This window comes from Lepidochelys olivacea (genome assembly GCF_965140295.1).
Source record: "Lepidochelys olivacea isolate rLepOli2 genome assembly, chromosome: 1".
NCBI lineage: Eukaryota > Metazoa > Chordata > Testudines > Cheloniidae > Lepidochelys > Lepidochelys olivacea.
Genome location: NC_140411.1, coordinates 340,585,455 through 340,607,069, shown reverse-complemented (window position 1 = coordinate 340,607,069; position 21,615 = coordinate 340,585,455). Strand labels below are relative to the sequence as shown.

The 21,615-nt window shown below is 45.6% G+C and overlaps 1 protein-coding gene across 1 annotated transcript; it reads left to right on the top strand.

The window, feature by feature from the left end:
- The first annotated feature begins 8,343 nt into the window (after positions 1-8,343).
- On the top strand, positions 8,344-21,012 carry ECHDC3 (enoyl-CoA hydratase domain containing 3). The gene is made up of 5 exons (XM_084621693.1): positions 8,344-8,530; positions 10,629-10,750; positions 15,391-15,488; positions 18,238-18,438; positions 20,439-21,012. Exons 1-5 carry the CDS (start codon positions 8,379-8,381, stop codon positions 20,769-20,771), a joined length of 906 nt encoding a protein of 301 aa, XP_084477819.1. The 5' UTR covers positions 8,344-8,378; the 3' UTR covers positions 20,772-21,012.
- Positions 21,013-21,615: the final 603 nt, after the last annotated feature.

The window sequence follows — 21,615 nt, the reverse complement described above, 5'->3', positions numbered from 1 at the left end:
GCATGGACTGCTTGCCATCCACAAACCAGTGGCCAATAAGAAAGATTGAACCAGATATTGGAACAATACCTGCAATGCTTCACAAACTACCATTGAAATAACTGGGCCTCACTGCTTCTACACACAGAATTTGCATAAAACAATGCAGACCACGCCTCAACCAAGAGGAGCTTTTTTTTTGGCACAAATTTTGGCTTCCCTGTTTTCACCCTGCACTACTCACAGCACCCACAGCTTCAGACCTGGTTCGTCAAATCCACCCAACACAGGAAGAGCTGAAACAAAACCTAGATGCATCCAAGACTGAGTACAAACCTCATGCTGACCATCACCCTCCAGAGGGCCCTACTTTTGCAGTAGGCTTAAAGATATGGCTATTAGCCATACAACTCAAGACCAGCAGACCTGTACATAAATTGGAGCTTCAGTACCCTATCAGATATGCAGGCAAATCAACCCAGTAACCTTCAAACTTCAACTTTCCTTAAGGTTCACGCTGTATTCCATGTTTCCCTCCTTAAACCCTTCTCCAGCATTCCCTTTCCCAAATGAAAACAGCCTGCCCCTCCATCACACCAAAGCTAAAGCAAGTGCCTTGTCCATGAGATCCTGACTCCCAGATATTGTACCTTGTTGACTAGGAAGCGTACAGGTCAGAGGAGCAGTCCTAGGAACCTGCCCACTATGAGCATGCTCCTGAAAATGTTAGAGCCTTCCACAGAGCCCATCTGGACAAACCCAGTCTTTTGGCACCCCAAGAAAGAGGAGTGGTGTCTGGACGGTGGTATTAAACCCAAGTCCAGCAGGTCCTAAGGGGGCATTCATAGAATCATAGAATCATAGAATATCAGGGTTGGAAGGGACCCCTGAAGGTCATCTAGTCCAACCCCCTGCTCGAAGCAGGCCCAATTCCCAGTTAAATCATCCCAGCCAGGGCTTTCATAGAATATCAGGGTTGGAAGGGACCCCAGAAGGTCATCTAGTCCAACCCCCTGCTCAAAGCAGGACCAATTCCCAGTTAAATCATCCCAGCCAGGGCTTTGTCAAGCCTGACCTTAAAAACCTCTAAGGAAGGAGATTCTACCACCTCCCTAGGTAACGCATTCCAGTGTTTCACCACCCTCTTAGTGAAAAAGTTTTTCCTAATATCCAATCTAAACCTCCCCCACTGCAACTTGAGACCATTACTCCTCGTTCTGTCATCTGCTACCATTGAGAACAGTCTAGAGCCATCCTCTTTGGAACCCCCTTTCAGGTAGTTGAAAGCAGCTATCAAATCCCCCCTCATTCTTCTCTTCTGCAGGCTAAACAATCCCAGCTCCCTCAGCCTCTCCTCATAACTCATGTGTTCCAGTCCCCTAATCATTTTTGTTGCCCTTCGCTGGACTCTCTCCAATTTATCCACATCCTTCTTGAAGTGTGGGGCCCAAAACTGGACACAGTACTCCAGATGAGGCCTCACCAATGTCGAATAGAGGGGAACGATCACGTCCCTCAATCTGCTCGCTATGCCCCTACTTATACATCCCAAAATGCCATTGGCCTTCTTGGCAACAAGGGCACACTGCTGACTCATATCCAGCTTCTCGTCCACTGTCACCCCTAGGTCCTTTTCCGCAGAACTGCTGCCTAGCCATTCGGTCCCTAGTCTGTAGCTGTGCATTGGGTTCTTCCGTCCTAAGTGCAGGACCCTGCACTTATCCTTATTGAACCTCATCAGATTCCTTTTGGCCCAATCTTCCAATTGGTCTAGGTCCTTCTGTATCCTATCCCTCCCCTCCAGCGTATCTACCACTCCTCCCAGTTTAGTATCATCCGCAAATTTGCTGAGAGTGCAATCCACACCATCCTCCAGATCATTTATGAAGATATTGAATAAAACCGGCCCCAGGACCGACCCTTGGGGCACTCCACTTGATACCGGCTGCCAACTAGACATGGAGCCATTGATCACTACCCGTTGAGCCCGACAATCTAGCCAGCTTTCTACCCACCTTATAGTGCATTCATCCAGCCCATACTTCCTTAACTTGCTGACAAGAATACTATGGGAGACCGTGTCAAAAGCTTTGCTAAAGTCAAGAAACAATACATCCACTGCTTTCCCTTCATCCACAGAACCAGTAATCTCATCATAAAAGGCGATTAGATTAGTCAGGCATGACCTTCCCTTGGTGAATCCATGCTGGCTGTTCCTGATCACTTTCCTCTTATGCAAGTACTTCAGGATTGATTCTTTGAGGACCTGCTCCATGATTTTTCCAGGGACTGAGGTGAGGCTGACTGGCCTGTAGTTCCCAGGATCTTCCTTCTTCCCTTTTTTAAAGATTGGCACTACATTAGCCTTTTTCCAGTCATCCGGGAATTCCCCGGTTTGCCACGAGTTTTCAAAGATAATGGCCAGTGGCTCTGCAATCACAGCCACCAATTCCTTCAGCACTCTCGGATGCAACTCGTCCGGCCCCATGGACTTGTGCACGTCCAGCTTTTCTAAATAGTCCCTAACCGCCTCTATCTCCACAGAGGGCTGGCCATCTCTTCCGCATTTTGTGATGCCCAGCGCAGCAGTCTGGGAGCTGACCTTGTTAGTGAAAACAGAGGCAAAAAAAGCATTGAGTACATTAGCTTTTTCCACATCCTCTGTCACTAGGTTGCCTCCCTCATTCAGTAAGGGGCCCACACATTCCTTGGCTTTCTTCTTGTTGCCAACATACCTGAAGAAACCCTTCTTGTTACTCTTGACATCTCTGGCTAGCTGCAGCTCCAGGTGCGATTTGGCCCTCCTGATAACATTCCTACATGCCCGAGCAATATTTTTATACTCTTCCCTGGTCATATGTCCAACCTTCCACTTCTTGTAAGCTTCTTTTTTATGTTTAAGATCCGCTAGGATTTCACCATTAAGCCAAGCTGGTCGCCTGCCATATTTACTATTCTTTCGACTCATCGGGATGGTTTGTCCCTGTAACCTCAACAGGGATTCCTTGAAATACAGCCAGCTCTCCTGGACTCCTTTCCCCTTCAAGTTAGTCCCCCAGGGGATCCTGGCCATCTGTTCCCTGAGGGAGTCGAAGTCTGCTTTCCTGAAGTCCAGGGTCCGTATCCTGCTGCTTACCTTTCTTCCCTGCGTCAGGATCCTGAACTCAACCAACTCATGGTCACTGCCTCCCAGATTCCCATCCACTTTTGCTTCCCCCACTAATTCTACCCGGTTTGTGAGCAGCAGGTCAAGAAAAGCGCCCCCCCTAGTTGGCTCCTCTAGCACTTGCGCCAGGAAATTGTCCCCTACGCTTTCCAAAAACTTCCTGGATTGTCTATGCACCGCTGTATTGCTCTCCCAGCAGATATCAGGAAAATTAAAGTCACCCATGAGGACTTTAATTCTTAGGACTGCACCTTAGCAATGCACTGAAGTACTTCCCCTGAACAACGTCTTAGTGTTAAAGGCCTGCAGACACACACACAAGCCACACCCCAGGCTCCTGATTGGATGACAGACAGCACTCTCAAGACTCCAATAGGAAGAGGACACTGTGTGAACAATAGACATTGCCTGCTAGTCACTGCTTAGACTGCCCTGCTGCCTCGCCACTTTGCCTGACCTTGCCTTCCTAACCTGCTGACCGGCTCCTTGGATGGAACCTTCTCCTTACTAACCCCAATGAGAACTCCAACCATTGTCCCAGACTGCCTCTGATACTGATCAACCTTCCAGCTACCTAACCACCAGGGCACTCTTAATTACTGCTCTGAACTGCCCCCCTAGTCCGCCACAGCCACAAGGCATTACAAGCCCCCACAATGAAAACTAAAGTCTATGGGAGCTCTGAGCATTCAGAGGTCCCTCTGAAAAATCAGGCCCTTATTCTAGATATCTGTAGGTACTTCACAACAGTGGTTCCCAACCAGAGGTACATGTACCCCTTGGGGGTATGCAGAGGTCTTCCAAGGTATATACAGTATCCACTCATCTAGATATTAGTCTTGTTTTACAACAGGCTGCATAAAAAGCACCAGCAAAGTCAGTACAAACTAAAATTTCATACAGACAATAACTCGATTATACTGCTCTGTATACTATACACTGAAATGTAAGTACAATACTTATATTCCAAATTTATGTTATAATTATATGGTAAAAATGAGAAAGTAAACAGTTGTTCAGTAATAGTGTGCTGTGATGCTTGTATTTTTATGTCTGATTTGTAAGCAAGTAGTTTTTAAGTGAGGTGAAACATGGGGTATGCAAGACAAATCAGACTCCTGAAAGGGGTAGTGTCCAGAAAGGTTGAGAACCACTGCTTTACAAGATCGGAGCCAGACTAGCAAAAGTGGGGAGGATTTTTTCATCAGGCAATGGAATGGGAGCAAAAATTCACATCCTCAATGCACATATCTTGTTGATGTGTGTATCTTTATACATTATTTCTACTACACCAGTCACCGTGTTAAAGTATAGATGGAGACACGCTTGTGCGTAAAACATTTATACATGTCAGTTTTTTCTCTTACCATGTGGTGGGGGGAATGGGGTGAGCTGGTGTGATTGTGGATGAGGATGGAAATCTATGGGGGTGTAAGACCCTTGCTGAACAGCGAGTGGAATGAATAATGCCAATGTGCTCTGTGTACAATAGCATCTTTCCCAGCTGATCAGCTGCCCCTTGTTGGCTGCCTGCCTGTGGTTGTTTATGCACACCCTGTCCCCCTTTGAGTGGATTGTGGGTGTGGGGACACCACAGTTACACTCTACCAGACCATCCTGGGACTCAAGATAGTACAGCTCAATGGCCAGAGTTAAAGCAGCAGTATAGGCACCAGGGTCCATATGGCAGCCCTCGAAAGCAGGGCTGTGTGGCCTAAGGGCCAGATCCAAGGGCTGCCACCAAAGTGAGACCCAGCCCAGGACCCTAACAGTGGTTGAGTGGTCTGCCACTGGGTCAGCGGGGAATCCAGCCACAACACACTGGCCTTACACAGGTGGGAGATACCACTCACTCCTCCACCCTGGGCCACTTCCTAGCATACTTCACAAAGTTGTAGTCCCTATAACATTGGGGTCTCTGGGCTCCTCAGTGCAGAAAACTCCCTGGGACTCTGACTGCAGCCAATCAGCTGTAGGTGACAGGTCTTCAGTCTGGGTCTCAGGATCTCCAGCTCCTGAACCTCAAGTATCCTTCCTCCATGGTAGTCAGCCTCAAGTGAGCTGGGCTGCTCTCCTTTATGCTAGCACAGCAGTTGGATCATGCCCAGCAGGGTCTGAGGGGCGGGACTTTCTCTGCCCATAATACGGGATTAACCCTTTCCTGCCTAGTGAGGGGTATGTACGCCCCGTCACACTACCTCACACAGCTACCTCCCAGCTCTGAGGAATAATAGAATCATAGGACTGGAAGGGACCTTGAGAGCATGGATGGTGCATGAGCCCCCACTTCAGGGAGGCTAGCCACACAGCCCCATCCTTACCACCTCCCATGTCCACCGGAGCCCTGAGTACCCCCACCCTGCAGCCGGAGAAGCCCTGGCTGAAACATCTGGGCCTCTGGCCACCCCCAGCACTGGGTTGCTAGCTGACCTCAGCATTGGCCCCAACACCAGGCTTCCCGCCAGCCCCAGGCCTCCAGCCGCCCTCAACACCGGCCCCAGTGCTGGGCCTCTGGTCACTTGCACCATTGGCCCCAGCCCCAAGTTGCCAGCCGCTCCCACCGTCGGCCCCAGCACCTGGCTGCTGGCCTCTGTCCAGAGCTAAACTCTGGCTTGGGGGAGAGGGCGGAGCACGGGTGGGTCCAGGCCTTGGCTTAAGGGAGGTTTAGCCTCCCCATGCCTATTATATCTGCTGCCCATGCTCGAGAGGTCTTCTAGTCCAGTCTCCTGCACTCAAGTCAGGACTAAGTATTAGCTAGACCATCCCTGACAGATGTTTGTCAAACCTGCTCTTAAAAATCTCCAATGTTGGAGATTCCACAACCTCCCTAGGCAATTTATTCCAGTGCTTTACCACCATGACAGTTAGGAAGTTTTTCCAGACAGCCTGTACTGCATGTAAACAAAGACAAGAGGTCACTTCTGTGAGTAGTGAGTGGAATAAAGAATGGGGAAGTGGTGGGATTTCAGTCACGGCTGACTCCCTGCCTGGCAATGAGGCTAGAAGCTCTGGCCCTTTTTTCTAGAGAATTTCAGCCCTGCCTGGGGGGGCCCCTCCGCTGATGGGCTGCTTTCCTGCTCAGTGCCCAGCTTCTGGGTTAGAGCAGCCAATCAGAGCTGCTGGAGGAAGCAAGCTGAGCTGACACCATACTCACAGGAGGGGAGGGGGAAGGAGGGAGCAGAAAGTCCAGCAACTCAAGGCAGCTCCACTCCCACTTCCCCTTCTGTGGCCTGGGAAGGGGGGATGAAGAGCCCCTGGAGCTGTCCCCCCCATCCTGGAAGTGGGAGAGAGGACCCCACTGCAGCTTCCCAAGGCCTGGGAAGGGGATGAAGAACCCCGGGAGGAGCAGAAGGGAGGTTGTGAGAGCAAGGGACAGAACTGATGTTGGGGTATAATTGATCTGAGGCCTGGGGGGCTGAGCAGATGTGAGGGTGAGAGCTCCTGCAAATCACCTCACCCAATAAATATGGGAGGGTGGGCAGCACTGATTGTCATGCACACACTGGGGATGAGTAGGGAGAGCTCAACAATCTAAAGACAGGCCAAAAACCACAGTGTAATGTTTTTTAATCTCATGATTTTGCGGGGCCTGACTCGTGATTTTTTAACCTTTAGGGTTGGCACTACTGTGTGCGTTCTGCTGAATTGGAAATGATGATTCTCTGCTTTTTGTGTCATCCTTCTAAGAAGGCAGCCTGATGAGCCAGAAGCCCACCAGCTCCAACACGCCTCCCCATGAAGTTTAGCAGGGAGTGATGTGGGTGAAGGCTATTGCAGCTCCCTGATCCATCACCCCCCAGCTCTGCCAGGGCATTTCAGAAGAGTACTTCAAACAGAGGACTCTGAGTCAGGAAATCTGCCGTTTTACCTTTGGCTCTGTCACTGACTTGCTGGGTGATCTTAGGAAAGTTACTTAACTTCTGTCTCTGAAATCTGAATGTCCCCCCTCAGTAAAATGGGGATGGTTAACATTTATTGAATCTACAGCTCATAGGAATGTTGTAACAATTAACGTCTTTGAGCTCTTTGGATAGAAGGAGCAATGATAAGTATTATAATGAATTGGCTAGTGTACACATTGTACCAATGCAACCCATTGGGTTTGATCTGCTCAACTCAATGTCATAGGAGCAGTGAGGTTATTTGGCCTTTCCACACTCCTTGAGTACCATCATTTTGCTCTTTCAAGTCTTATTCTTTTCATAAGTGACTCTTTATGGGATCCTGGTCTTTGGCTAGTGCATAGAAAACTGGGGGGCAGAACTTTTGATTTTCTTCTATTCCCTATTCTGCTATCAAATCATGTGATATTGAGAAAGCCATTGCATCTCCGTGCCTCAGTTTCCCACTCTGTACAAGGAGAATAAATAATCAGACTGCTGAGTAGCTGCCTCACAAGATGGCTGTGAGTCTTAATTGAGATTTTTCAACTTCCTTCAGAACTTCAGCTAGATGGTGCTAGAGACAGACAATATATCACTCCAACCTGCAAATTAAGACAATTTTTTCAGAAATTAGTATTTCTTCCCACTGTTTCAGGATGATCGGCATCAGCCCCCAAACCGATCGTTGCCCATTATCAAAAGGCCATTAAGACAATTTACTGACGCAGGCTTAGATCTAAATCCCCAGCTCCCATAAAATCAGAATGTCACAGATCCAGGCAGTTTTGCTGAGGGTATAAAGAACCACAGAACTCTATTCAAAAGAGGGAAGAGTAATTCATCCTGCATGAATGCTGCCCTCCTAGGAAGAGTGACCTGAACAACATCCTCCCAGATACGTTAAGCATCTGCAAACAAATGGTGCCAAATCCTGTACTGGGCATATTAAGAAGGTCACTGCTGCTTTGGGAGCCTGCATAACAGCACCACACCAGTGGCTGGGGCTGGAGACATTAGGTCCAGTTCACCATTGTCCTGCTGTAATGCGTTGTCACGTACACCTGTGCAAAATGAGTGCTGCCAAGTGAGAATGGCAATGTCTTTGCACTGAGGGGCAGGCAGGCCAAGGCGGCATCAGGCTGTGTGTGCCTGGAGAGCAGAGGCGAGCACACTGGCGCCCAGCTCTCTGTGCAGGCAGAGGGAGCAGATTGCTGTGGGTGGCCGGGTGGAGGCAGAGGAGCATTTCCCCCGTTTCCCTGCAGAGCCCTGCCAGCCTAGGGGTCAGCAGAGAGCCAGAAAGGCTCCAGCAATTGCACAACACCTCCTCCCACTCCTTCCCCAAACAAGCAATGGCTGCGAGCCTGAGACTATGGAGGCTGAAGCCCTCCCGGATCCTCCGCGGCCGCGTTGCCTCTGGGTTCAGCAGCGGCGCCACCGCTGGATCGGGGCAGCAGCCACAGCTGGAGAAACTCACCAGCACGCGGCAGCTGGACGGCATCAGGTGAGGCTACGCTGCGCCCGTGTGAGCGGCTGAGCAAAAGGTCACACAGAACCGACCAGCGCTGGGACTCAGAGTAGTCCCCACTCTCCCCCGCGCCCCGATGGGACGTTCCTGCTGTGGGATTTTGTATGTGACCCAGACCCCAAAACGAGGTGTGTGTAACGCACTAGACCCCACCCCCAACTCGCCCACAATAGCAAAGGGGGTTGAAATGCTGGTGGATTTCCCTGACACGCAGACAGAATTTTCTATGCAGTTAATCTTCATAACTCTGGGTTTCTGATGTCAGTGATTTAATGGGGCAATGTCAGCTTTTGTGGGGGACCTGCATAGATTGGCAATGAGTGAGTGTAACTGAAAGGTGGATGGGGTACAGTTCAAGGCCAGTATGGCAATCAAAATCCAGGGGGATCATTTTTAAAAAGTCCTTTAAAGAATAAGGACATAAAATCGTTTACAGGAGCAGGGACGGGGCCTTCCCATGTGTCTATTACTCTGTTCAGTCCCTAGCTCAGTGGGTGTGGCTTAATAATTTTGACAGCACATTTGCACTTCTAAATTTTCCTTGTGGTATATAAAATCCTTGTAGTATATAAAACTGCCCACGGGGAGAATGGTGCTGTCTGACCTATGAAGAGCCGAGAGCCTCCCTGCCACAGAGATTTACCAATCTAAATCAGTGTTTCTCACATGAGGCCACCAGGGGCTTTTCTTGAGGCCACAACCTCCTGCGCTGTGATGCAGGGGGGAAGTGGCAAAGTAGTGGCCCCTCCCTGGTGCTTTTGGATGCACCACCTTTGTGTTGGTTGCTGGATCTTCCAGCAGGGGTTGGGCCCTGCCCCCCTCCAGAGATACCTGGAGGAGCAGCTGGTGAGTTCCTCACCTTCCCAGGTGTGGTGGGGCTCAGGCTTTGGGCTTCAGCCCTGGTGTGTTGGGGTGGCAGGCTCTGGCCACGGGACTTGATGCTCCAGCCCCCTGCTGCCTCCCCTGGCCACCCACCCACCCACCTACCAGCCCCATCGCCCCAACCCCAGCTGCCTCCCCCGACCCCCATCCAGGGTTTAATTTTTCCCAGGCTTGCCAGGGCTGAGTAAGTCTGCTGTGAAAAGTGATACTTGTATGTTTGTTAATATCACTTTTCACAACAGACTTATGAACTAGCACTAAATATATTACAATAATTTGGACATGTGTATATGCATATTTATTTGTTTTTCCTAAAGCTAACCAAATATTGTAGGAAAAAGTATGAGAGCGGCCATGAGCAAGAGTTGGTGGCCGCACTCTGAGGCCACCAAAAAATTTGTCCTGAGAACCCCTAGGCTAGATCCTGCAGTTGTTGTATGGATGAACCCCTGTGCCTGCTTGGAGCCACATTGCCCAAGGCTCCCACGCTTATTCCCATCAAATGTAGTCCTGTTGACCTAAATGGGATTATTCACAGTCACAAGTGTTATGCCTGGTCTTAAGTGTGTGCTGGATTGGGCCCTAAACAGCCACAGTGAGTTATAGGACATAACTGTGCCTTCTTAGTCCCACAAAGTGTGTGGCTTGGAATTTTTAAATTAAATTTTGTATTTATTTTGGGGGGGAAGGGCTCCTGCCTTCACTTTATGAAATTGTCATGCTCTTACCCTTTGCCACCATGGGAGAGAAGCGATAATAGAACAAACATGACTTCTGTCTGTTCCCAAGAGGTGGCCTCCCGAGGATCTAATGATGAACACATCTGGTATGTATAAGTAAGCTGTGTAGCCAGTCCATATCTGATACAGAGGAACACAGCAGCCTCCATCAGGGAACAAAGTTGTCAAGAAATGCTTCCTGGTAGCAAGTTTAAAACCAGAATCAGCTGTAAATTCTTCAGTACAGGGACAGTCTTTTTGTTACATGATTGTACAGTACCTAGCACAATGGGGTCTTGAGTACTGATGAGGTCTCTTGCCTCTACTGCAATACACATAAATTATATTAAATAAAATAACAAATTTCAAGTGCCCGTCCTTATTTGGACCAAAGCTTTGATTCCAGAAACAGTCGCAGAGGTTCTATTTTGTTTGACTGGATCATGACCAGTTTGTTACTAAAATCTTTACAGACACATTATGTTGAATAACCCGAAGAAAAGAAATGCTCTGTCACTCTCTATGCTGAAGTGTCTCCGCGATGATATTCTACATGATATCAAAAGCAAGGCTCTCAGAGTCATCATCATTTCAGGTATTTCCTTGATCTCAGGGGGAAAAAAAAGGTTGGAAAAAAAGATGGGTCAACTGCCATGTTCTACAATGCCATATACATAGTGGTGGTTTGGACAGTGTTAGAGATGGGCAAATAATGGATGTTTTGGTTCGCTGGCAGTTCCAAATTTGCAGAGTCAGGGCCATTGTTTACCCAGCTGTAAAATTGGAATAATAATACTTACCCAAACTTTGTTAAGTGTTTTAGATGAATGTTGTTACAGATCTGAGGATCCTGCAAAGACTTCCATATATGTAGGGTGTCTATTTTTCAGGGCTTATTAATTTCATTTTTAGGGGGCTATTTTTAGCTATTTTTAAACGTTAGGTAGCTGTAGATGGAACAGCCTTCCAGGGGAGCAGTGTGGGCAAAAAATCTAACTTGTTTCAAGACTGAGCTTGATAAGTTTATGAAGGGCCTGGTATGATGAGGGTAGATGGCCAAATCTCCAACGACTGGTGATGGGACACTAGTTGGGGAGGGCTTTGAGTTACTACAGAGAATTCTTTCCCAGGTGTTTGATTAGTGGGTCTCACCCACGTGCTGAGGGTCTAACTGATCACCACATTTGGAGTCAGAAGGAATTTTTTCCCCAGGACAGATTGGCAAAGACCCCAGGGGGTTTTCACCTTCCTCTGCAGCGTGGGTCACAGGTCACGTACTGGTTTGAACAAAAGTAAATGGTGGATTCTCTGAAGTGAGCTGTAGCTCACGAAAGCTTATGCTCAAATAAATTGGTTAGTCTCTAAGGTGCCACAAGTACTCCTTTTCTTTTTGGTGGATTCTCTGTAACTTGTAGTTCTCAAATCTTGATTTGAAGACTTCAGTAACTCACCCAGAGGTTATTGGCTTATTACAGGAACAGGTGGGTGATATTCTGTGGCCTGGAGGTCAGACTACATGATCATGATGGTCCCTTCTGGCCTTAAAATCAATGAGTCCAAAAATCAGGGATGTTGGAGCTTTCTCTTTGTATACACTGTAATGAGCAATCTCTTCATAATGTTCCCTGGTGTACATCAACCTAGCACTGTTTCAAATACATCAACCTAGCACTGTTTCAAACCACACTATGCTAAAGCACACTAGGGAACCTTTCATGCCCACCAGCAGGGTCTGCACAGACCAGTTAATGCACAACTCATTAGTGTGCTTTAGAAATCACCCTCTCATACTCTGCATTACTGCTCTGTGCAGATGAGCCCTTAGATACAAGTAACCATTTCCAGAGTTTATTTGATAAACACTGTTTTTTTTAAATTTTATTTATATCGTGTTTTATTGGTCAAGACCTAAAATCCAAAGTCCCACATATATGCTTAATTTTACACACTGTGAACAATACCTTCAGTGTGACCTGAGAGAGTACTACCCACGCTGTGTGAAGCTAAGCATATGCATAAGTCCATGCAGGGTCTGACCCTACTTTATAAGTGCAATAATAAGTACTGATGATAGTAATAACTAAACTTTTCTTCACTCAGTGAAAATACAAATCTACACAAGTGACAAACACTGCAGGAACCCTCTTGTGAGCTGCAGCGTTTTGGACCATTACTGCAGTATATTTTTAAGGGTTCATAAGTTCAATTGTTACTTTTCTTTTCAAAATCAATTTTATATATAGGGATTTTTTTTAACAGAATAAAACCTAGGTTACAATGACCATCGAGTTAAAGAAAATTCCTTTTTTTTTTTTTTTAAGGGTTTACTGTTAAGAGGTGTTGAGCTCCCACAACTCCCATTGATTTCAGCGGCAATTCCACAGGCTCATGTGCTTAATGTTGAAGTTGTGATCAATGTCACAACATGTTGTGCAGAAGTTCAGTGGGTAGGACACAATATTGGGACTCAGGAGATGTGGATTCAATTCCCAGCTCGATTACTAGCTGCCTTTGTACTCTTCTGCAAGTCTCCAAACTTCACCGTCCCTCAGTTTCCCTATTTGTAAAAGGAAAGATGACAAGCATTGTAAAGATCAAAAGGTGACCAGCATTATATAAGAGCCAAGTGTTATTATGTCCCTTCTTCCTTCTAGATACTCATATAACCCCTATCACTATAGGTAACATTGATGGGCATGGTATAAGAACTTGAATAAAACAGTAATATCTGAGAACTTCCAGAGTATATAAAATAGAAAAAACAATCAACAATCTTTTTTCTTTCCTGGCCTGTAGAAGAAATAGCTTGATTCGTTTATAATTCTTTTAAATTTTGTGTGAATGAGAGTGAGAGTTGGATTATTTGTATCTCTGTGGGTGAAGGGTTTATTGAGGGAAAGGTAGGTCAGAGAAATTAGTTTTCAGTTAGCTTTGAAAGTACTACTTGGCTCTTATATAATGCTGGTCACCTTTTGAGCTTTACAATGCTTGTCATCTTTCCTTTTACAAATAGGGAAACTGAGGGACGGTGAAGTTTGGAGACTTGCAGAAGAGTACAAAGGCAGCTAGTAATCGAGCTGGGAATTGAAAGTACTAATTTTTCAAAAGTAAAAAAAAGTAAAAATTTTGTGAAATATTCAACATTTTTACTTTGGGGGTTGTTTTTTTTTTTTTGCTTTTTTTTAAAATGAGAACTTTCAACCAGCTCTACTCCAGTTTCATTGTTCTAGTGGAATGCAGCTGATAAGGAGGAGGAAGTGATCTCGGGCAAGTTAAGGCCAAATCCTATGGGATGATTTTTCATGACCTAGCAGTAGAGTGGCACATGGGCTACTGTGTTTTGTATAAATTGGAGCTTTTTAAGGGCGTGCATGTGGCTTTTTCCCCCAGACATAATTAGTTACAACAATCTGGCACAGAGGAAACTATTGCATGGCCAGGGCTGTGTCTGTCTGCTGGGATGGAACACAGTCTTTGCATTTGGACATGGGTGTTTTTTGGTGCCTGGCTACATAAGTATCCATTAGCAATAAGGAGCTCTAAAGAACCCCAAAACTGCCAACCAACTTATCCTTAGGGCAAATGCCCTTGATAGAGAGGATACTTCCTTCTTCCTACCACTATTACTTTGCTGTGGCCTGGATTCAGCATTCATATAGGTTCAGATTTCTAGTAGGCATTGAGAGAGCTGGGGGATGGTACTGTTTGTGTTTGACATAAAGTAGACGTATAGCTGGGTGTATTCTGCATGCTGCTGGCAATTCAGTCTGTGCTGTCACACCAGCCTTCCTGACAGCACCATGTAGTTAAAGGATCATGGGTAGAGAAGGGACAGAAGAGAGAGAGGAGTTAGCCGTGTAGGATTCCACAGATGAGAGCTTTGGAGGTGGAGCAACCATTGCCCACAACAACCATCAGAGAGGAAAGACAGTTCTTGTCTGTTGCCCTCCTGAACAACCTGGCACCAAAATCCTGATCTTTATTTAGCGTGGGTGAAATATTAACCAGAGGCTGCTGAGTCCTGTATAAACAGGAGAGAACTGTGTCAATCAGCCTAAGAACAGAGCAACTCCCCACCATACTGGGTAGAAGCTGTTGTTTAAGTTGCACTGAATAACTATTTTACTGTGTTTTCTGAGAAGCTAGGCTGAGCCCCATAAAACCCCATCACTTCCTATTGACTGAGGTAGGAAACTCTGCTAAATACAGGGGATCAAATACTCCTTCCCCCCCTCACCCCCGGAAAAGCCAACAGGATGAAGGAAAGAATTTCAAAAATTATTTGGGTGTGACCTCACTTTATTTTTGAGGGGCTAGCAGCCCCCTGACTCCACAGAGCTTGAGGATCCTTGGAGATATATGGTACTATCCTCGCAGGTCACAGGGCATTCATGCAGAGAGCCAGCCCCACTATGCTTTTCCTTTGCCTCCCGCCCTGCCCAGCCCCCCTCATTTGGTATACCACCTTCTCTCTGAGCTGAGGAGAGGGTGTCACTACTGCAAGGAGCAGCACTAACTCCCCTCTGGATTTCTCCTAGGAGACCTGAGTTGCTAGGGAGCATTTCACACAGCAGTAAGATTAATGAGGTGAACATGTGGCCTGTTGTGATTTGTCACGATGCAGGTACCTCCTGCCTTGAACCAATCCGTAGTTTCAGTAGCAGTTTAAGAGATCCCTTTTATGGCTTGTATATCAATTTAAGATTATAAGGTGCCTTAGACGACTTTGGGATGAAATATATTTGAGCTACGTGCATTCTTATGTGTAAATTCTTATTATGTCTGCCATTTTGTGCCTCTCCTAGATGACCAGTTGTCATGTCTTGCACTAAGTTACACAAGAGGTGCTCAGTAGCAAGTGATGTGAGATCACTGGTTGCATTTCACTGGGTACCTACAATGGAAGGCAAAGTAGAAGCTGAAAATGAAAGCTCAAGGGTTTCCTTCTACAGATGTGTCCTTACAATGCCTGTTAGAGTCACTGGGGTTTATGTGACTAAATGCTGTACAGCAGTCTGTATCTTGATCTACAGCAGCTGAAATCTTGATCTAAAAAACAGAAGCCAACATTTTGTGATGTTTTTGCAAAGTACCCTCCTCCCCTATTTTGGGGTATCTCTACTTCTGCCATGTAGGACTTACTACATTCTGAATTGTCACCAGCCCAAGATGCTAGATTCATTCAGATCAGCAACATTAAAAGATTTTTTCTTCCTTTTGTTGAATGCTTTGCAGCGGAAGGACCTGTATTTTCAGCTGGCCATGATTTAAAAGAATTGTCCAGTGAATGGGACATGAAGCACCATATCGAAGTATTTGATACCTGTGCTGAGGTAAGCCAGGGTACTGGTTTTGCATTAAATGCCAATAATGCATTTCAGTGAATCCACTATTAAAGTGCAGAGCTGAATGGGACAATGAAACAAGTTTAAGAAGGGAAAGAATGTGGCGGTCCTGTGGTTAGAGCAGAGCTTGGCCCTCTGGACTCCTGACTCCAGTTCTTGACTCTGCCACTGATTTACTGTCTGATCTTAAACACGTTATTTTCTCTCATCATTTCTCCATATGCAAACAGAAGTGTAAGGATTATGCATGATTAAAGGCTTGTATCTGCAATATGCAAATGCTTGAAACTAGGTATAATTGTTGCATGTTCCTTTAAATCTTTTAAATATTTGATCCATGTATCATCACTGCATGAGTCTTGCAGTCTGCACAAATATGGATCAATTCGTTATGTTTCATAGGCATAGTACTCCTAACCTACCTTGCATCAATTAGGAGCCGTTGTCCTATTCCAAAACCTAGTTGGTCAACTGGAACCAATAGGGACACATGGTTAATTTACTGATATTTGTTAAAAGCTCTGAGAACCTCATGAGAAAGTTGCTATGTAAGTGCCAGGTACCATTAGACATATTGATAACACCCATGGATTTGCCTGTTTTCTTTATTTTAATATTAGTTTTATAGTATTAGTAAGATATATGTTTAATTCAAAGTCAATTTTTTGCTCTTTTCAGTTGAAGACAGGGGTGGCTTTAGGGTGGGTTCATGGGTTGAGTTGCACCCACAGAAATCATTAAACCAAGGGTGTAAAACCAGGAAAATATGATGGAGGCAGCCAGGCCAAACCTGAGTGGCACTGTGATCCTGTGTGCAAGATTGCAACATCCAGAGTGGGGAGCCAGCCCAGGGCCGCAAGATAGGAGCTGCTGCTTCAGGGTGAGTGAGGGGATAGGCTCGTTCTCCAGCCCCTGCCTCTCAGAGCCTCCCCTCAGCACCAAGCTGGGATTAAAGTTGAAGTGCTAGGAACAAGGGGGCTGCTGCGGGTGGACAGTGCCCCCTCAGCAGTTTAATATAGTACACCCATTGAATCAGGGCTAGTTACATCTACCCCTGGTTGAAGATAGTCATGTGTTATTCACACAGGCTTATGCCTAACCCCCATCTGAGCAATGTCCTGCCATGCTGACCACGGGCAATTGAGCAAACAGCCACTGGTTCATGGAAAAGTTGAAGAAACATAAAACCTTTTCTACTGTCATATAGAGTGGAATCAAGAGTTTGCAAGTTTCTCTACTTTAACACTTTAAAAGAAAATTAGACGGTCCTGTAGGTATAATTAATACCGTGAATGTGTGCAGGATTTCAGTTATTGGCACTTCCCGCTGTAATCAGCGGGCAGATTGGAATAGAATGGCTCAGATATTTCATTCTTTGGGGTTCCTGATCTAGCAAACTAGGCTTTGAGTTAATAAAGAAAAATATAGGAGGATTAGCAGACTATTTGTAGTGTAAAAAGTTAAGTCAGTGTATAAGTCTTATACAGGATCAGGGCCTTAGCATATGACAAGTGTAATAATTTAGCCATGAGTATAAGGAACAAATAATGCACCATACTTCAAATAAATATTTCTGGAACCATGAAAATGATAAAGAAAGTTCAAGAGGAAATGAAATGCCAGGGACTAAACTAAAATATATGATCTTTTTTTCTAACAGGAGTATCTTGCACTTCTATAGCCCCTTCTATCTGAGAATCTTAAAGAGATTTAAAAGCACTAATCAAACCTCACTTTACCCCTATGTGGCAGGGAAGTCTGACTGGTAAATAACCACATCTTACATGTGGAGAAACTAAGGAAGTTAAGTGACATACTCTATTCACTAGACCACACTGCATTGGGTGTTGGACTAGGGGCTCAGGAAACACTGCTTTTAGTCCTGGCTCTGCCAGTGGCCTGCTGCATGCCCTTGGGCAGATCACTTAATCTCTGCCTCAGTTTTTCCATCTGTAAAATGAGGATAATACTGACTTCCTTTGGAACACACTTTGAAATCTACTGATGAAAAGTACTGTTTAGAAGCTAGGTGGTATTATCCCACACAAAACAGATACATCTTGGAGTAGAAACTAGCTCTCCTGACTTGTTTAAACACAACAAAACAAATACAATAATTTTTTTGTAAAGGATGTTTTGAAGAAAGTAGTTGCAGATGTGAATACTGTACACAAACGGATTCCTTGCCTGGTTCCATTTCTCAAGAAGTTCTGAACAGTAGTTTTTAAACAATAGCACAAGAACTGAGATAAAGGCAGAGCTCATGCAAAACTGAATTTGGAAATTTCAGCCAAGGAGTGTAAAATATGATTTAGCAGAAGTGATTTTCCCCCACAAGAAGAGAGTGAAGAAACCAGCTGAAATTTGTCATCTAGTCACCCTGTGCTGATGTGAGTTGTTTATCTAGGTAATCATGATAACACTTAGCAGGTAAATAGCACTTTTTATCTGCAGAGCTCAAACATGGGTAAGTATCATTATACAGACCGAAATGGAGGCACAGAGAAGTTAAGCAACTTGCCAGGTGATCAGTACCACAGAAGTGTCCTGGCCCCCAGCACTGTGTAATACTCTTTGGGGGTAGGGACTATCTTTTATTGGGACACTGTGCTACCATATTACAGATAATCAATTAAGATTATTGTATCTGTAACAACATCTTCAAGTCATGGATTATGGGAACATGTTGCACCTATGCATCCGTGACCTGCTGACTACTTCCTTTTTGTATATACAGGTCATGACTCTGCTCCAAAAACTCCCCGTACCAGTGATTGCCCAGGTAAATGGTTTGGCTACAGCAGCAGGCTGCCAGCTGGTGGCGAGCTGTGACATTGCAGTAGCGAGTGAGAAATCCCAGTTTGCTACACCCGGAGTCAACGTTGGGCTGTTCTGCTCCACACCAGCTGTGGCCGTGGGGAGAGCCCTTTCTAAAAAGGTAGGTGGTGTTCAAGAGAGACCTGTTCTCTCTGGGTTCCTGAAAGTAGACCCCGTATTTACGTGCTCTAGCTCTGATCCATGCACCTCCCTCACTCGGCACTTTGTCGTGCAAAACATTCCAAAAGCAACTTTAGAAAAAAAAACAAACATTAGTCTGAGGAAGTCCAAGAATCATAGAATATCAGGGTTGGAAGGGACCCCAGAAGGTCATCTAGTCCAACCCCCTGCTCAAAGCAGGACCAATTCCCAGTTAAATCATCCCAGCCAGGGCTTTGTCAAGCCTGACCTTAAAAACCTCTAAGGAAGGAGATTCTACCACCTCCCTAGGTAATGCATTCCAGTGTTTCACCACCCTCTTAGTGAAAAAGTTTTTCCTAATATCCAATCTAAACCTTCCCCACTGCAACTTGAAATAGTGTAGACGTGACCTGTATTCCAGGACAGCAGCTCTGCTACCTCCCTGATCCCAAGCAGTGGGTCCTCACAGCAACAGCAGATCAGCACAGGAGTTCTACTCCCTTCCGCCAGTAAATTCTTTCCTTTAGACAATGATGCTTTCCCCCCTGCTGAGAGACCCCTCCAAGTGCAGGATACCAGTCCCATTAGGTATCCATTCCTGCCAAGCACTGACATTTCAATGCCAGCATGATCTGCTTAGCTCTGTTTTAAATAGCATCTATGACCTTCCTTTATCTCCTCCTCATTTCTTTCCTACTGACTGAGTAAAGGCCTCACTCACTGGATAAGGAATACAGTTCACTTCACAAAGCCTCGTTTGAGATGTGCAACCTCAGGTCCCAGTCCTCATACAGTACTGGATCCATCTGGGCAGAAGCTTTTGTCCTCGCTATGTCAGTGGGGCTCTGCCCAAGTGCAAGGGTCCTGCTGTGCAGGTCAGATTTCAGGAAAGGGACCTTAACTGTTAACTTCCTGGCTCTGATGCCATCTTGAAATCTGTTGAGTTAGAATGGTTTGATACTACAGCTGCTCCTGGATCATCCTTCCAATATTTCTGATTGTACAATTCTGTGTTTAAAAAAATACAATGCCACATATTTTAAATCAAAGAATATCAGGGTTGGAAGGGACCTCAGGAGGTCACCTAGTCCACCTGCTCAAAGCAGGACCAATCCCCAATTTTTGCCCCAGAGCCCCTAAATGACCCCCTCCGGGGTTGAACTCACAACCCTGGGTTTAGCAGGCCAATGCTCAAACCCCTGAGCTATCCCTTCCCCCAAATGTACAAGTGCTCCCATGTCAGATTAAAAAGCACCATTGTTGCAACTGTTAGGACTTATGGTTTTACATCTTATCAAATGAAATGTGCCCGAGAGGATGGTCTTTGCTGCAGGAGCTACAAATACAAGAACAAGGGTACTTAGACCTCATGATTCCAGATACCAGCTGATTGCCTCGAAGGTCAGCAAGGCATTTTCCTCCCCATATTTAGCCCTGTACAATTAGCCAAGTACATTATGGATTTTTTCCCCTCTCAAATAAAGCATCAGACACAGGTCACTGCAGGAAGCAGAATACAGAAATAGATGTAGCAGTGATCTAACTTGAGCGTCAGGGAGTCTAATTAAAAACCACACAGAAAACTAAAACTAAGGCCAACATTTTCAAAAACTACCCACTGATTTGGCATGCCTTCATTTTTATTCTGTTTTATATTTAGTGTGCTCAATTTAAAGCACAAAGGTGGGCCTGTTTTAGAAAATGCTGAGCACCCACCCCTCTCCTTGGCTTCAGTTGGAATCATGGGGGTTCAGTACTTCTCGGTATCAGGATCATGTGACTCAGGTTGGCACCTAAAATCTGTGGGCACTTCTGAAACATTTTTGCCCCTGGACTCAACTGTCCTCCCATTGAAGCTCATGAGAATTTTGCTAGCGACTTCAGGGTGAACAAGATTGGGCCTTATGTCTCCATTTTAATTGCTGACGTAAACCAAAGCAAGCTGAACTGGCTCAGTAGGATTTATTTTTTTCTGTCCAGGTTGCATTAGAGATGCTGTTCACAGGAGAGCCTATTTCTGCCCACAATGCTTTGCTGCATGGACTTCTCAGCAGGGTGGTACCAGAAGACAAGCTGGAAGAGGAGACCATGAAAATTGCACGCAAGATATGTGAAGCCAGCCGGTCTGTTGTGGCACTGGGGAAAGCCACCTTTTACAGACAGATGGCACTGGACCTTGATGCTGCCTACAGAATGACCTCCCAAGTCATGGTGGACAATCTGACCCTGAAGGATGGGCATGAAGGAATAGAGGCCTTTATTCAGAAACGCAAGCCTACCTGGTCACATGACGTGAGCACAGCTTGCAAATGAGCACGCTCAGGCTTAGCTAACTCACACCAGTGTCTTCTCTGTGAAAGTCCCAGGGACTGTATTTTTGGTATTGCTGAAAACGATTTCACTTCTGTATGGTGTAGCTGATGGCCACTGGCAATGATAAGGAAGGAAGGAAGGGGGAGGAAGATAATGGCTAATATTTCAGGTTGTTCTTCAAGGGATGCCAACAATCATATTACAAGGTTTCTGAGGACACAATAAAATGAAGTAAATCAAACCAACCTTGTCAGAAACTCAGCCTTGTATCAGAAGGGCTCAATTCTATCTGGTGCTGTCGTCAATGTAACATATTCATGGCTACTTGGAACTTCAAGAAACTTTGGGGAAAGAACTTGGATCCTCCTGTTCTGAAAGCATAGGCCCCCCTACTCTTTGAGCCAAGTGAGAATCTCCATTAGTTAAGAACCTATAACACACAGCTACAGGATTTAGAGTCATCCTGGAGCAGGCAGTTGTATATATACACATAATAGTTAATTACAGCATGAATACTGTACAATTATGATAGAGACAGAAGCTTGCTAGAGTCCTTTCCCCTTATTAAAATGTGATTCTGAGCCATAGAAGTCATTAGTCTATTTCCTTCAGTTCATCTTCTAGTGCCTTGTCTGCTCTGGTTTTAAATAAATATCACAGTGATGCAAAGGACACCATTTGAGGTCATAAAATGATAATTTGCCCTAAAGTCCAGTGTCTGTGCAGCATTTAAATGCAGGTCCAGCATTTTCACATGGCCAAAAAAAGGCCTGCTCTAGATTCATTTAAGTCAATGGGAGTTTTGCCATTGATTTCCTTGAGGCCAGGATTGGGCCCAGGATGT